This window comes from Phyllopteryx taeniolatus, chromosome 19 (genome assembly GCF_024500385.1).
Source record: "Phyllopteryx taeniolatus isolate TA_2022b chromosome 19, UOR_Ptae_1.2, whole genome shotgun sequence".
Taxonomy (NCBI): domain Eukaryota; kingdom Metazoa; phylum Chordata; class Actinopteri; order Syngnathiformes; family Syngnathidae; genus Phyllopteryx; species Phyllopteryx taeniolatus.
In genome coordinates this window covers 12194593-12209908 of record NC_084520.1, presented here as the reverse complement: position 1 = coordinate 12209908, position 15316 = coordinate 12194593, and the positions used below count along the sequence as shown (strand labels likewise).

The 15316-nt window shown below is 40.6% G+C and overlaps 2 protein-coding genes across 7 annotated transcripts in view; both read right to left on the bottom strand.

The window, feature by feature from the left end:
- Positions 1 to 384: 384 nt before the first annotated feature.
- Positions 385 to 3527, bottom strand: crp1 (C-reactive protein 1). Its single transcript, XM_061755550.1, has 3 exons — positions 3449 to 3527; positions 3295 to 3361; positions 385 to 2179 (listed from the first exon to the last, which is right to left on the bottom strand). The coding sequence occupies exons 1-3, from the start codon at positions 3449 to 3451 to the stop codon at positions 1569 to 1571; spliced, it is 681 nt and encodes a 226-aa protein (XP_061611534.1). The 5' UTR covers positions 3452 to 3527; the 3' UTR covers positions 385 to 1568.
- A 1578-nt stretch (positions 3528 to 5105) lies between these two features.
- The window catches only part of stub1 (STIP1 homology and U-Box containing protein 1), a 36701-nt gene continuing 26490 nt past the window's right edge, over positions 5106 to 15316 (bottom strand). For 5 of the 6 annotated variants that reach the window (XM_061755547.1, XM_061755546.1, XM_061755548.1 and 2 more), the window contains 8 exons: positions 13374 to 13588; positions 10181 to 10412; positions 8914 to 9112; positions 8559 to 8724; positions 8388 to 8463; positions 8251 to 8307; positions 7784 to 7900; positions 5106 to 7346 (listed from right to left, as the gene is read on the bottom strand). In XM_061755547.1, the coding sequence (XP_061611531.1) occupies positions 7221 to 7346; positions 7784 to 7900; positions 8251 to 8307; positions 8388 to 8463; positions 8559 to 8724; positions 8914 to 9112; positions 10181 to 10294 (855 nt within the window). In that variant the 5' untranslated portion in view covers positions 10295 to 10412; positions 13374 to 13588 and the 3' untranslated portion in view covers positions 5106 to 7220. Of the gene's footprint in view, positions 7347 to 7783; positions 7901 to 8250; positions 8308 to 8387; positions 8464 to 8558; positions 8725 to 8913; positions 9113 to 10180; positions 10413 to 11081; positions 11227 to 13373; positions 13589 to 15316 lie in introns of those variants that run through there. The other variant, XM_061755544.1, reaches the window with a different exon arrangement.

Genomic DNA, 15316 nt, shown 5'->3' with positions numbered 1-15316 from the left:
AGTTTGCACCCCCCTAAACTTAACCATAACTCAAATGGCCTCACTAGAGTGAAGACCTCTGCCAAGGTCAAACAATCTTTTTGCCCTTTTGCTTGAAAGTCAAATCTCAGGGTCGGACATAAAAGAGTGTCTTTTGATAATTGCGTGCTCATATTATTTTCACCCCAATGCTGCAAATTGTCAGAGCCTAACTGATTTTCATTGTCCCTGTGACAGTGACAATAAAGTTGTATTCTGTTCAAAACAGACAAAACAACAGATTTTGAGCGCTAGCCAAGGAGAACTTGATGTCAGCAGGCCTGCAGACAATAGGCTCAGTGTGCGGCTCATCAAACTGACGATTGTGTCGTGATTTTGGAGGGACAGCCAATAAAAACACACAAGTCATGTTAGTAACATACCCTTTATTTTTAAGTACTGTACTGCATTTGATTTCACAGTTTTAGTTGATGATTACTGTTTAGTTGTGCATTTTTTTTTTAAAATGCACCTAATTTTGAGGTTCTTGTGGAGTTGTTAATTAGATACTTTATGATGTACAGGTATCCCAGTATGAGTTTTTTCGAGGTGCGATTCGCTGATTGGTCACTTTTTTTGCTTTGTACTGAGAGCAAGAATTTGACTTACCATTTTTTTCTAACCATAGGGAAGGTTCTACAAAAGGAGTGCAAGGGAGCAATGTCTATTCTGCCCTTCCTTTCCTGTTGTGTGCAGTTTGGCAGAATTACATGTGTGGTCATGGAACAAATTTAACTCCTAAGTCAAGGTACCACTGTATTATCAGCAAATAAATGAACTGCTTCTTACTAAACCGGTTTCTGCTCATTAACTGTACCACACAGAGTCCCACATTTTGCTTTGAGATATTTTAAACTTGGTCTGCTTCAATGTTCAGCCCTGCACCATATGCAAATTACTTTTTTTTTTTTTTATTGAAAGTCCCATCGGGTGACTTTTGAAGCAAAATTTGCTGCCGAGCACACCCGTCAGTCTCCTCACTCATCTTTGCACTGGCGTAAGCATTGACCTGATCACTGACCTTTTAGCGAACTGCGCTGCCTTTCAGATACCCATCCATGGTTAAGATAAAGGAGCGTGGGTGGTCAAAATAAATTATGTGATTAATCTGAGTTATTACATGACTAATGCGATATTTTTTTGTGATTAATCATCAGTTACCGCTTTAACTTTGACATCTCTATTACAGAAAAAAAATATGCCTTTTGTTTTTAAGGGAAAAAAACCTCAGATTCTAGTGTTATCAAAATCATATCAGAGCTTTTAATTGGTCCACAGCTACGGTATGGAGGTGTAATTGGTTAGTATATTTGTTTTATTGGTGTCCATCTCTACGTATGCACTTTTTTAAACGATACAATTTATAGTAAATCATTCCCCAAGAAGCTACAGCTCTTAGACCCCCATGGGCCTGGGGACCCCACAGTTTGAGAACCACTACCTTAGGGGCTCTAATCTAACGTTAGATCAAATGTAAGTAAGCCGATCACACATATCAGAGGTGGTCCAACTCGGATGTCTGGCTTCCCTCCACGGGACGCCACAGTGAGTCAGTCGTCTTCCACCACCATGACATTGCCGTTAAGCTCATAATCAACGGTGGCCCAGTCCAAGATGTTGCCATGCGGGACCTTGTGGCCGTAATGCCAGGCTTGGATCATGCTCCTGGAGAGGACATAGTCCCACATATTCACATCAGTCAACTCCCCCACGAAGCTCTGTAAGGCCTCCAAGCCCCCCAAATGTTTGTCAGGGTCTTGTCCCAGGAGGACGGTGCCCTCAGGACGGATGCCGTGTCCGGGTTTGTACACCTGGTAGGTGCTGCGCTTCCCGTCCACCCAAAAAGCAGCGAGGCCGGTGGCGGATTCCCAGGTCAGGCAGACGCTGGTCCGGAAGGTGCCCAGCGGGGGGAGGTAGAAGAAAACGCCATCTCCGCTCATGTAAAAAGAAATGCGTCCGTCCTTCTCGCGCCATACGTTGAGCTCGTCGTAGTCGGCCGTGCGGTAGGCGAACAGGATGATCTGGCGCTCCTCGGGCAGCTCCGTGGCCATGCGCATGCACAACGTGAAGGCCTTGAGCGCCATCTCTTTCAGCGGCATCAGGGTCACGTAGCTGAAATCGGTCTCGTAAGGGAAGACCAGGACTTTGCCGGTCAGACCCACTGGAGCAAATGAAACAGGCGGGCCATTTTGTCACCGGAAGTCGCACGAAACAACACGACTGTTAAGTGTTAAAATTATGCCAATAATATCTAAGAGATCTGCATTTAAGCTTAATGAGAATTTAATATTCTTAAGCAGCAAACACATTGGTTGTTCCCAATGGTGGGAAGTCACAAAGTGCAAATACTTTGTTACCATTAATGAATGGGGGCAGTATAATACAGTCATGCAGACACAAATAAATAAGTGTTTCATAACTACTGTGACTGGGAAAACTGCAGTAATTTTAGTCAATTTTTGGAGGGTATAAAGTATATGTTGTCTGTCTACATGTGTTGCTGCAACATGTGTGTTCAAATAAAGCATTTTACCACCGCCACAGATGCTATTTGTTAGTCCATCCGTGGCATTTCCCTTTGTGTGTTAGCATAAGCTAGCAGATTTGTGTGGCTGTAATACACAAAGTGGATTTCTCTTATATTTTTAGTTTGACAGTTAACTTCAACTGGGAGTGGCAATCAACAGCGTCAAGTCTCTTTTTGGAAAAATTGCTCCCTGTCTGCCAAACTGATGCTTGTTGTGAAGTGAGTTGAGTCGCAAGTCAAAAAAAAATATTGTCCGGCTAAAATTGCGAAAAACCCATATCTCAAGGCACCACTGTATTCGCCATCCTTATTTCAAAGAATTGTCCGTCTTATCAGAAAGAAAAAAAAACACAAGGAAGGTGTATTTTTTCAGTAGTTAACATTTGTTAATCCGTTCATGTTAGCAAAGCTATGGGAACCCGTTTCAATAACATAAAAGTCATGGCAACGATACCTAGCTCTTCTCAGTCTAATAACTATGTCAAATAATTAGAAGTAAACATTGTTTGTTGTTGTTGTGTCAAGTTATTAAAACATGTATAATATATAACTGACAGTAAAAAAAAATAAAAATAATAATCATTTTGTACTTCAGTGAATTTCTGTTGACCACAAACATACTCAACAACCTTATCAATCATTGATCAGTATTAAGCAAGTCACATACAGTATGTGAGACTTAAGTACAGTAAGAATATACACAAATAAATCTATGATTGTATTCATTTTCCATCAACGACACACTTTACCTTGTCTGGTTGAGGACTGGGCCAAAGCAAACACGCCAAATAGAAGCGCGGCTAACATACAGATATTCTGCAAATACACACACACACACACACACACACAAGTGGTCAGTGCAGAAGTCACAAGAGACAAAATCCTGTTGAAAAATCCTCTTACCATAATGATGCTGTGCTGTTGTTCGTCTGCTCGTCAAAGTAACGCCCTCCTCTGTCCTCTGCCCTCCTTGTACCAGCCGTGATGTCAGCAAAGACAATGGGCTCGGTGACGGACTCATACACACAACCCCCCCCCCCCCTTTTTTTTTTTTATTTATTTATTGATTTATTTATTTTTTTAATTGGGATTTAGTTTTTCCACTGAGTCACATAAGGAAAAATGGAAGGAGGGGGTCACTTTATCTTGTGTTTATGAAATATGCGCAAATCAACTCAATATGCTATGTCAAACATATAACAAGCAAACAAATTGGTGAAAAAGCAAAATGTTATTGGTACAGCATTAGGGCCATGTCTTTTTTTATTTTTAAAATGCAGCTTTAAAACAATTTTTATTGTTACTATTTTTATTGTTTTATATTTTATTCATGTACAGCACTTTGTTTCAGCTGTAGTTGTTTTTCTAAAGTGAGGTAAAATAAATAAAAAGATAGTGTGGTATTCAGTAAAATTCAACTTTTGTTACATTTGTAATTTTGCTTGTAAAAAAAATTGTGTAATATTACTTTCTCAAACGTTTTATCAAGTCATGTTTAATTGTATTATTGGAATAAGAAAAACATGCAGTGGAACCTAAATGGCCCTCGTACCGGACATTGTAAACCTGCTTTAAAATCTATGGAAGCCTAAAACTTTCCACCAGTAGTTCACAATGTTTTGCATTTCTTTGTCAAAAGTTATGAATGGTACCAAATCTGTTGACTAAACTAAACCTGCCATATCACTTGCGCAATGGCAGAGTTGCCTGTCTTATTTCAACGTTTTCAGAAAACCAAAAAAAGAGAAACCTGTTGTGGGAGATGATCTTAGTTAGCGGAAGCGCAGAACGGACGCTCGGACGCGCAGAACGGACGCTCGGACAAATTTTTTGAAACAGACATAATAAAAGATTGACTTGGCTTTTTAATTTCACATTTGAATTTTCATTATATGGCATTATACAGTAACTTAACTCTTGGCCCACAGCTTGACATCACTGTTGCTGATGTTGTACTTTAGTTGGACGGAAATGTAAAAATGTTAAGTACCCGTCCAGTAAATAGGCCTTTATTTGAAAATAAGCCAATATGTTTTATGCTTTTATCCATAAATGAAAAATCACTATGATTCTATTGTTATGCAGTTTTTTGAGAGTTTCAATCTTTTAATGAATTAGCTGGTAATGATGCGTCTTCGTGCTACGCTAAGCTAACAGGATTCGACTACAAACCAGCCTCAACGAGCAATTAAAGCAAGAGGTCAAAACAACAGCTTGTTGTTTGAACATTTGGTTTTCTGCTTTTTCCACAAAAATCATTTTGTCATTTTATTTCTGCTCTGTTTTATGTGAGTTTCAATGTTTGATGAATTAGTTTATGTTTGGCTAATAGAATGCGACAAACTAGCCTCAATTAGCAAATAAATCCAGAGCGCAAAACCACAGCTTGTTGTTCAAATGCTTGTTTTTACATCAATTAAGCCCTTTTGCTATAACACAGCTTTAATATGTTAATACAAAGCAAGGTGAATATGAAATCAATACGTGAGCTTTTGTGTTAGGATACACAATTTTGAATATTTTTTTAATATTTTCAACAAATAACAGCTGAGTGCACAAATATTTGAAATAACTGGCATTTATTCACAGGTTCATGTCATCTGCTTAGTCGTATGGCTATCGTAACCGCTTACTTTCTAAATTGAAGTTATACCAAAAATACAATACCAATGTGTAGAGTTGGCATGTTAACATAGTGAATGTCTTTTGAATGATACTTCAGTGCCCAATAACACAACAAGCATTAATGGTGGACCAAAAAAAAGAAGAATAAAAAGAAAAACAAACGGGGCCTTCATGTTATCAACATATCTACATTTAATACATTTTTCTCAAGCTGAAAGATGGCAAGAAAAACGAACGAAGAGAACAAAGAACCATATTTTGTCAAGAAATAAGACAAGCTAATTATTTACACTTTCTGCACCCTGACGTGAACCACTCGGCTAGAAGATCAGTCAACTCAAAGCACTGTTTTACAGGAATGCTGGCAAAAACAGAGGTATGCATGACAGATACTTTCCCAGCATTTTAACCGAGGGGGAGGATGACAGTCAACATGGTTGCCCCGCTACTGATGATTGTTCTTTGCAAGTCAGCAAGGGGACGCTTCAAAGTAACAGCAAGGAGGATCAGGGTCCGAAAAAATGCTTTTTTCATGTTTTTGTAACAAGACCAGTCACTTCAACGGCGATCTGAGCAACAAACACATCGTCGCAGCACACGTGTGTGCGCATGAACGCCATTTAAAGCACGTGCAAGCGTCACCCTCCATCAGCTGATTCGCACACATTATGACGGAATATTCAACAATGGGAAAACGTTTTTTTTTTTTTGTTTCAATCCAGCAGAACTTTTGTCTTCCTTTCTCCACTTCAAGGCAGCATCTTTTTCCCCCCCAAAGTGTCCTTTTTAAACAGTTTCAGCTCAAAACCAAACAACACATACTGCATACATTCGTCTCATCTCAATTGTCTGTACTTGAGTGTATTGCAAGTCGTTTGAGCATTTATTCAGTATCCTGGAGACCCAGCTTAAGGTCAACGTACTCGTACAGTACACGCTTTTGGATCAATGCTCAAACAGCTTGCCATAAAGCTGTTTGGGCCTTTATCTGCTATGCCACTAGTGCACTGCAAATAAATGCTCAGACTGGCTTTATGGCAAGCTGATATCGTTGATACCCATCTCAAGGTTCAAGTACTAGTACGCCCTGTCCTCACTAAAAGGACAACTTTGGCATACGACTAGAACAACTACATTACTAGTGATGCAAAAACTATGCACGAGTTGACAAATGACATAAAACACTAGTTCTCTACCATTAACTAGTAGTACTAGTAGTGCACATCCAAAATATCGACTAAATGCGCAAAAGGCTTTATGACAAGCCGTTTGAGCTGTTAGTCGATGACCTCATAGTGCACTGAATTGTATTACTAGTGAGGACAAACTGCGTATTAACTAGTACATGAATCTCAATCTGGATGGATAACAAAGATATCGAAGAAATGCTTAAATCGCTTTCCATGAGTAGCACAAGAAGAACGATTCACTAAAAATGTCAAATCACGCAGCTGCGCGTGAGGGATTGTGGCGCCACCTAGAGGTCGAGGTGACAACTGAAAACAGATAAACCTGTAACTTTTTTTTTTTTTTTTTTTTTTAATACCCCCACTGTCATTGTGTAAACTTGCATACAAAGTGGTCACACAATGAAAACTGTTTCTTTTTTTTTTTTTTTGGCATGATTACCATTTCAGGTCAAAATGTTAAAAATGAGGAATTTCGATTGACTTTCTTTTGGCAGTCACGTGATGGACACGAGAGCATTTTATTGACGCTTACCTGGGATTGTGGCACTCGAGCTAGAAATAGAGAAGAGAAGAGAAGAGAAGAGAAGAGAAGAGAAGACGAAGAGAAGGAGACCTGAGAGCGTGGCCCCATGTTGAGGAAAGAAAAAGGAGGATGAAGGTGTAGAAGATGTTGGGTGGGGGTGGTGTTAAAGGGTGTAGCAGGCCACAAACACACAGCCTCACATGTTTGGGATGCAAAGAGAACGGGACGAGCTACGAGGCCCCCGGCAGCTCCCGTGTTCGCGTCCAGGCAAGGCGCGGCATCTTCTCTAAAGTCTCGTGTTGACTTGAGGAGGAGGCGATAGAGAGACCAGATCTGTCTAGTAGTCCTCCACCCATCCATTCTCCTGGATAAAGGCATCGATCACTTCCTTCATGGCCAAGTTGGGGATCAGCTGGTCCTGGGTCAGGGGGCTTCGAGTGACTGGGTCGAAATGGCCCACTCGCTAAAGGGTTAAAACGGGAGGTTGAAATTGGCGGAAAACGCCCACCTCGTCGCTTGTGCTCTACTTAGATCACTTGCAGTTATTTTTGTCCAGCGTTTCAGGAGAGGACATATTGCATCATCATCTAGATTTTTTTTAAGTTTGACTCTTGTGTTTTTTTGCCATTTACACTAATATACATCACTACATTAATACGTTTCATGTAAACATCGCAAAGACGGACAGCAACCGCATTTTCAGTTTTTAAGGCCTTTACTGCAGATTTCCGAATAACTGATATATGGATTGCTTTGCCTTTTAGAAAAAAAATATTACCAAGAGAACGCAACACTGACGAGAAGCTATTTAGATCGTTTAGACAGTTTCCGTTTTTTAGCACTACCATTCATTCCAAAAATATGCATTTCTTTTTTCGTTTAAAGTGAAAAAGTTGGTACCTGGAGGTGCTCCTCGATGTCTTTGCGGTCGTAGGTGATCCCGCTGGGTGTGATGCACGGCTCTCTCATCAGCTCAAAACTGATCTTGCCGCACAGATAGTCTGGAATCTCCCGTTTCTGTCGGGACGCCGCATAATCACACACACAGCGCTCAAGGCTCACTCATTTGACTCTTAAATATGTTGAAGTATGCTGGAATAAATATGAAAAAGATTATGCAAATATTGGCTAAAACATAAATGTTCTTTGAATATTGGGATTTTTGAAGTAGCAGTCAAAAGCAGTGACGTAAAACTCGTATCGTCTATTAAAAATATCCTTCGAGGCACGTTGAACACCGAGCAACACGGCCGAACGCGACTGAAGTGGATCATCGAGAAAAAAATGACAGTTGCCGACTCACACCCGCACACCGGGCGATTAATAAATATGTGCCTGGTCATTATTACAATGACGAAGATACTCACTTTTCTTTTCTCATCCACTTGAGAGAAGAGCTCATCCATGTCCATTAAGTACTTGTCCTGATTGAGTCACATTAGTGAGCAATTATTCAAGTGTAACACATAGACAAAGTGGAGGTCACCAATATGTATTAACGTACGTGTTTGGATGCAATCTTGGCCACATCGCCTCCAATGTGATCGTCGTCCTGCTTTTCCTTGTAGTCTTGAAGTTGCCTGCGATACAATGTGATAGTAAACGAGTCATCTGTTCAGATGAGAAAAAAAAAAAGAAGACAAAAAAAAAAACAAAGCTTAAAGCACACCCTCACCTCTCCTTCTCTGCTAGGATGAGTTTGCTTAGGTAGGCGTGCAGCTCGTTCTCCTGGTTGATGCGCTTCTCCTCGATGCTGTTCCAACGCTTCTTCTTGGCGATGCGCAAGGCGCCGGGGATGTCGTCCCCGAAATTCAGCCGCTGTTCTTTTGCCAGATTGTACGCTGCAAAAAAAGAAAAAGAAAAACAGCAACAAAAAAAAAAAAAACACAGAAATGATGTTTATTCAAACAGTACATTTTAGAATCCAACAGGGTGTTTTGATGCAGTGTTCACCCGCTACACCGCGCTTCATCGTTCACAAGCCCACTATATAGCGCGCAGCGATTCAACACATTTGTCGTCGTTCTGACCTTTCTGCAGGTTGCCGATGGCTTCGTCGTAGTTCTCCAGCTCCAGGTGACACTGGCCCAGGAAGAAGTGGGCCTTGACTGACTGGGTGTCCAGTTCCAGGGCGTGCTTGCAGTCTGCCAGAGCCTTGTCGTGCTGCTGCAGCTTCACATGGCACAGGGCCCGGTTGGTGTAGTACACTGCCACGGAGGGGTTACGGTTCTGGAAGGCGGAGACATCACACCAACATCACGGACAGACATTAGGATAAAAGCGAAATGCAGTATGTTAAAATTATTTAATGTAGCTATTGGAAGGATGACTGACTATGTTCAGTTGATTAGAAAAAGTGTACACACTCCCGTTCAAATGGCAGATTTTGGTGATATTTTTAAAAAATCATTTAAAAACTTTTTTCATCATCAATGTGACCTAAACCCTGTACAACTTAATTAAAAAAATAAAATCTTTGAGAGGGGAAGTAAAAATAAGCGACTGATATGTGGTTGCACAAGTGTCCACACCCTCTTAACACTGGGGATGTGGCTGGGTGCAGAATTAACCAATCGCACTCAAACTCATCTTCAATGGGAGTCAACACAAAACTGCCACCATTTAATGTGCTAAATAACCACAAATAAAGTTTAGATGTTCTAGTAGACTTTTTTGGGGGGTGACATTTTTGTAGCCACATTTTCCAGCACAAGCCATGAGCTGCAAAGAGGTTCATCAGCATCAGAGGTTTCTCATTATTCAAAGCTATCGGTTAGGAGAAGGGTACAAAATAATTTCCAAGGCAGTCATCATCAAGTAACATTACCAAGAACTGGACGTCCCTGCAAATTTAATGAAAAGATGAGAAGAAAACCAGTCAGGAAGGCTGCCAAGAGGCTGACAGCAACATTGAAGGAGCTGCAGAAATTTATGGCAAGTACTGGCTGTTTAGTACATGACAACAATCTCCCCTCCTCTTCATATATCTGGGCTATGGGAAAGAAGGCGGCAAAACAGAAGCCTGAGCTTACAAGGAAAGAAAACCACACTTGAAATCTCCCAAACATGTGGGAGGAAACCACTGCTGAACCTTCGGGCCATAATTCCAAAAAGGCATGTTTGGCGTACACACAACCATGCATCAAGCCATCCATCCTTTCGTGAATAGATGATACACGGCGAGTCGCAGCACAGATTTAAGTAAAATGTTGATAGCCTGTATATTAAAATAAACTTTGTATCACGTTGCTCTATGAATGTAGCGAGGACAGAGGGAGTCCAAGAGGATGTACTCACAATGGCTTTGCTGTAGCACGTCGCAGCCTCCTGGTACTTGCGGCAGAGGAACATGCGGTTGCCCTGCTCCTTCAGCTCCTGCGCGGTGGAACTCTTCTCCGGGCTGCCGGCCATCTTCTCCACCGGCTCCGCGGGGCCCGCCTCGCCCTGCTTCCCAATCCTGTTCCCCGTCTCTTCGGCTGGCTCGACCGACAAACTCAAGAACGCCCTGTCCCCGCCTGGATCTCCAACACTGTGTTAAAAAATAAATAAAATAAAAATAAAAAGATGAAAAAAAAAAAACGAAAGACAGCGGGCGAGTTAGGTGCCGCGATGCACCGGCAATGCGTGTCTTCTACATACAAGCGACTAGCGGACTTTCTCGTTATTTCGCTGACTGAGAAAAACGGCAACCGCCGAGTTTAACTCTTCGTGAGACGGGTGGCAGCAATGCAGCGAGCTAACCGAACACTAACCAACTAACTAACCAACCAACCATTCCGATGCAACCGCATTAAAAGAAAAAAAAAACAATACAGAGGGAGCAAGTGGAAAAGTTGCCAGCTTGCGTCCGTTTATCAAGAGCTGACTTCAACGCTGAGTAATTGACATTAGCCAGTTAGCCACCTAGCACGCTATCGTAATCATTCTCGAGATGAAGCTTAATAGAGCAATTAACTGATTAACTGTCAGTAACAACGCGAACCGTAAGCTGTTAATCACACCAAAGTCGGGTAAAGTGCGGGAACATAGAAAATAGAGGGCCGTTAAAAAAGCCTTTTAGCATTCGGCTAACATCAACAACGCTACGTGGTTTGTTGGCGTATTTTTTTATTTTTATTAGTAGTTATTTTTTTATGTCATCGCGACGGCAGCAGTCGTCGGATTCATGGTGACGAATGTGAGTAGTTTAAGCACTCACCTTTTAATAGACGTCTCTCATCCAAACGGCTTTTTGGGGGGTATTTGGTCGGCTAGGAAATGTTGCTGGATTAGATTTCTCTCTCGTGAGCTATCATGACAGGTTGTTGTTATGCTGACGTCATGCGTCGTGTTACGTCGACGGAAGCCGCGATGGGGTAATTTAGTTTCCCGTTCGGTATCTATTTTATGTTATTACAGGGTGGTTTCCTGAATTCAGTAAAATGCAGAAGTTTTTTAGAGTTTTTATTTTATGAATGTAAAGAGCAACGTTTAGAAAGTCGACTAAAATTGTTTATCTTGGAGCATTTTTCACACTCTGCAGTATAATATAGTACCAGAAGAGGGTGATGTATATTCATTTATATATACAAATCAGTTTCAAATCAGGATTGGATTATGATAATAATGCAAGTGCAGGAGGGATGTGGATGAAGGACAAATACAAATGCAGAGGCCTGAATTGCATATTTACATGCTTATTTATACTTGTAAGAGAATAAAGTTGTCATTTTGCAGGGATGAATGAAGTAGTTTATTTCAGTCTAAATACAAAATAATTCATTCATTCATTCATTTTCCGTACCGCTTATCCTCACTAGGGTCGCGGGCTTAAACCCTGAACTGGTCGCCAGCCAATATCAGCAAAAATAAATTCAAAAAGACACAAGTGGCCGTGTTGGAAAAGGAGCATGAAGAATTAAAACTTTTATATCCCTACCCTGCCCAAGGTTACATTCCTTCATTTGGTTATTCTGTTATTGACAATTTCAGTATTTGCAACACACAAGCAAATGTTGCCCCAATTTGTTTGTTCCATAAAATAAATAAAAATAGCAGTCCTAGTAACCATAATGTTACAGAAATATATAGTCATACAACTCATACCCCTATACTGGTTGTCAGACATATTTTTTGTGTAGTTTTTTTTTTTTAATTGCTCTGTTTCAACTCATCACCCAGCCCATTCCACAACTCCACCATGTACTCAAAAATACACAAACTCTTTGAATAACAATTTAATCTGCACACGTACTGTAGGTTAGTCTATTATCTTATTCCTTTTGTAACTGTAATTACATTTTGACAAATCGGTGTGCAAGTGTATCGCATCTCTGAATCGTAGCTTTTAGGTTCAGGATTCACATCTCAGTTCAGGAAGGCTCGAGCCGAAATTCAAACCCTGAATGTCAGAAGTGTGAGGCAGACGTGCTAACCACTCATCCACCGTGGTAGCTTAGTCTATTATTCTATTGATATATATAAAATGTTATGTATAACTTGTATGTGTTAAATGGATGTATGAGTCTGTGGAAAGTAGAATCCAATCTACAGTAAAAAGCAGATCATTGAATCATTTTCAAGTTTTTTTGTTTTTTTTTTTAATACCAGGAGCATCCCACCCAGGGAGAAAATGCAGCCCACACAGATCAATCCATAGATGACCCACTGTGTCCTATTTATATGTTTATAATACCAAAAACATTCCCATTTAGCTGTGGGTGAATTAGCAAGATGGCGATTGTCATTTTCATCGCAGGTTGTCAAGCCTCTGCAAAGGCTTGCGTGAAGATTAGTGCACATCCCTAAAGCAAACACACTGTTCAATAAATGAGTGAAGTGAGGGGTGTAGGAGGCGGGGGGTCACCGTTTCTGTGTGTGTGTTTCCCAGCTGTGTTTACACATCTACGCCAGTCTGGTCCCACAGAATACCCGCCCAGCCCAGGACCACTGACAGAGGGATGCTAAATGTTTGGTTACGAGGTAATCAAAGGATGGAGGAGGAATTAAGAGAAATTTACGTAGAATCTAAACAAGAAAAAAAAAAATCTGAAGATTAAGATTTTGCATGTTTGGTATGTGGTAAGTAATAAATCCGTGGCTTCGTTGTATCACATTGAAATGAAGTGAATAACTACTTTGCATATACAGTGGTGCCTTGCCTTGGGGGCAGTATGATAGAGACATACGGATATTCATGGAGATGGACACAGTTTAACAAATAAGCCGTAATAATATTTGTGGTTCTTTGCAGAGGATAAAGAATATATGCCTATTTTTATTTCATTTTTTAAAACTATATCGAGTCTCTTTTTGCAGATTTCCACCCATTGCGGGTGGATCTGTAAGGTATTCACTCTATTCACAAAAACAGAAGAGTGTGCAAAGAAAGCCCGCACAGATAAACAGAAATTATTTGAGGGCGAGCATTTTGTTTGCACATGATTATGAGCAATATAGAAACAAAAGTCTTCATATGAATACTGTTTCGAGTGTTTACATTTAAACTGACCGTCACTGTGTCTCCCATCCCAACCGTCGTTGCCCCTCCGCTCCATTCAAAGCCGCTGCCCGCTGCACCAGCTGGCGGAGCTTCCCGTCACCTTGGTGACGGGATGAGGAAATTGCCCGGCTCCTCTGGCACAGCTGAAAGGCAGCCACTTCCTGATTGATTCTCTCTATCCGCGCTGTTGTCGCTTTCCCGTTTGGTATTGGCGCCCAAAAAGCCTGTGAAAAGCCAAAAAGAGTGAACACACTCTTCTTAACAGTGAAGGGGGGGGGGGGGGGAGCTCAGGTTCAAATGGGCAAAACAAAAGCAGCATTCATCCATATGGGCGGCCCATTGTGGGGTGGGTTTGCTCACTTTGACAGAGGAAAAAGCTCATAGACTCTTTGCAAAAGTGCTTGAATGCAAGATGAATGCTAACGTAAAATAATGATGGAAGACGAGGAAACAGTTTGTTGTTGTTGTGAATGTGTGCATGGTTCAGCTAATTAACCTACATTGTATTCCCCACAACACAGGCCGCACACTGTAGTCCGTTTACCTGTCAGACAACGTGTCAAAAACGCAAACATCTAACACCTGCTCACAAAGTTTGCAACTGGTGGCAGAGGATGTTTGCATACAAGCAGAAACGGAAAAGAACTTCACAAGTTAAAGTCCTGGAAACAAATATGTGAAATTGTTTGAGCCATGTTACAATATTTAATATTAAATGATCATATTTCTTTTAATCATTGTATTTTTTTCCACTATACAATGATTTCAGTGATGTAGATGAGTGGTTCTTCAACATTTTACAAATACCACCTCAAAAATGATTGGCTCTCCAAACACCACCATTATGACCACATTAAAATACAGTAGTGTAGTAGGCCTACGTGTTCATCCAAAATGAGTAAAACTGAAAATGAGTATACTAACCCTTATTATAAACTGACATTATGCACAGTTTGAACATTCACACTGTGCTTAAATATAGGAAAAATATATATTTTAAAGTACTTCAATTGAAATGTATTGCACATAAATGAAGATTTTACCTAAGTAAAATACAAAAAAAATAAAAATAAAAGCATTCTTAAAGATTGAATGCAAATGTATTGTACTAAAAAGTTAAATACAACTGAACTGGACTTGAACGTCAAAGTGATGCTTTCAAGTACAACTAGACGGAGCTCGTGTACCACTTGCAGTTACTAGTACCACACCTTGAGGATCACTGATAAAGCTCACCATTCATAAAGTGGAACTAAAGTTTCATTCCCCTAAAGTTTGTTATTTCAACCACCATTTTGGGGAAATGTTTTACTTCAATCACATGCTTTTAAACACATTCCAAATGTGAAACTTGCACATGGATGACTTGATCCCTGCCAGACACTAGATACACATTACTCCGTGTGCACTTATTAACCGTGGAAAGTTAATAAAGCACCCATTTCCCCTTAATGTGCCTGACCAAACCAGAGAAAAACACAACTTAAAAAAAAACCAAATCTAATCAAAATGCACTGTGTTATATCACCATGTTTATCACTGATAATTAATTTCCTGTTTGAAAGCGTTTCATTGTGTTGTACAAGAGAAACTCGGGCTCTTTCCCTTCAATGCAACATTTTTCACAAGCACAAGTAGCGCAGGTTCTGTATACGTTCGGCTCCAATCACTCGTCTTAACCTACTTGTGATATTTCGGCAGGTCGCATGTGTGTCCTTTGACATGCAGGAGCCGGCAGAGTGCACAGGAAGTCAAACAAGGACTGATGTGATGAGAGACTAAAAGCTGCAGATGTTGTGTTTGCTTTACAAATGACATCATCATCATCTTCATCTCTGGCCTCCTTCAGTCATTCAAAGTATTTCATTTAAAGCACCACTCTCAGGAGGTAGTTCAGTTTTAGGGCTATATGAAATGTAGGGCAAATATGTTTTTTTTTTCTTATACACGGT

Bases quoted from the DNA above. Each gene is read 5' to 3' on its own strand.
- crp1 (XM_061755550.1), bottom strand. The intron at 2,180-3,294 runs GTAAAGTGTGTC...CATTTGCTCCAG, and splicing joins CCAGTCCTCAACCAGACAAG to TGGGTCTGACCGGCAAAGTC.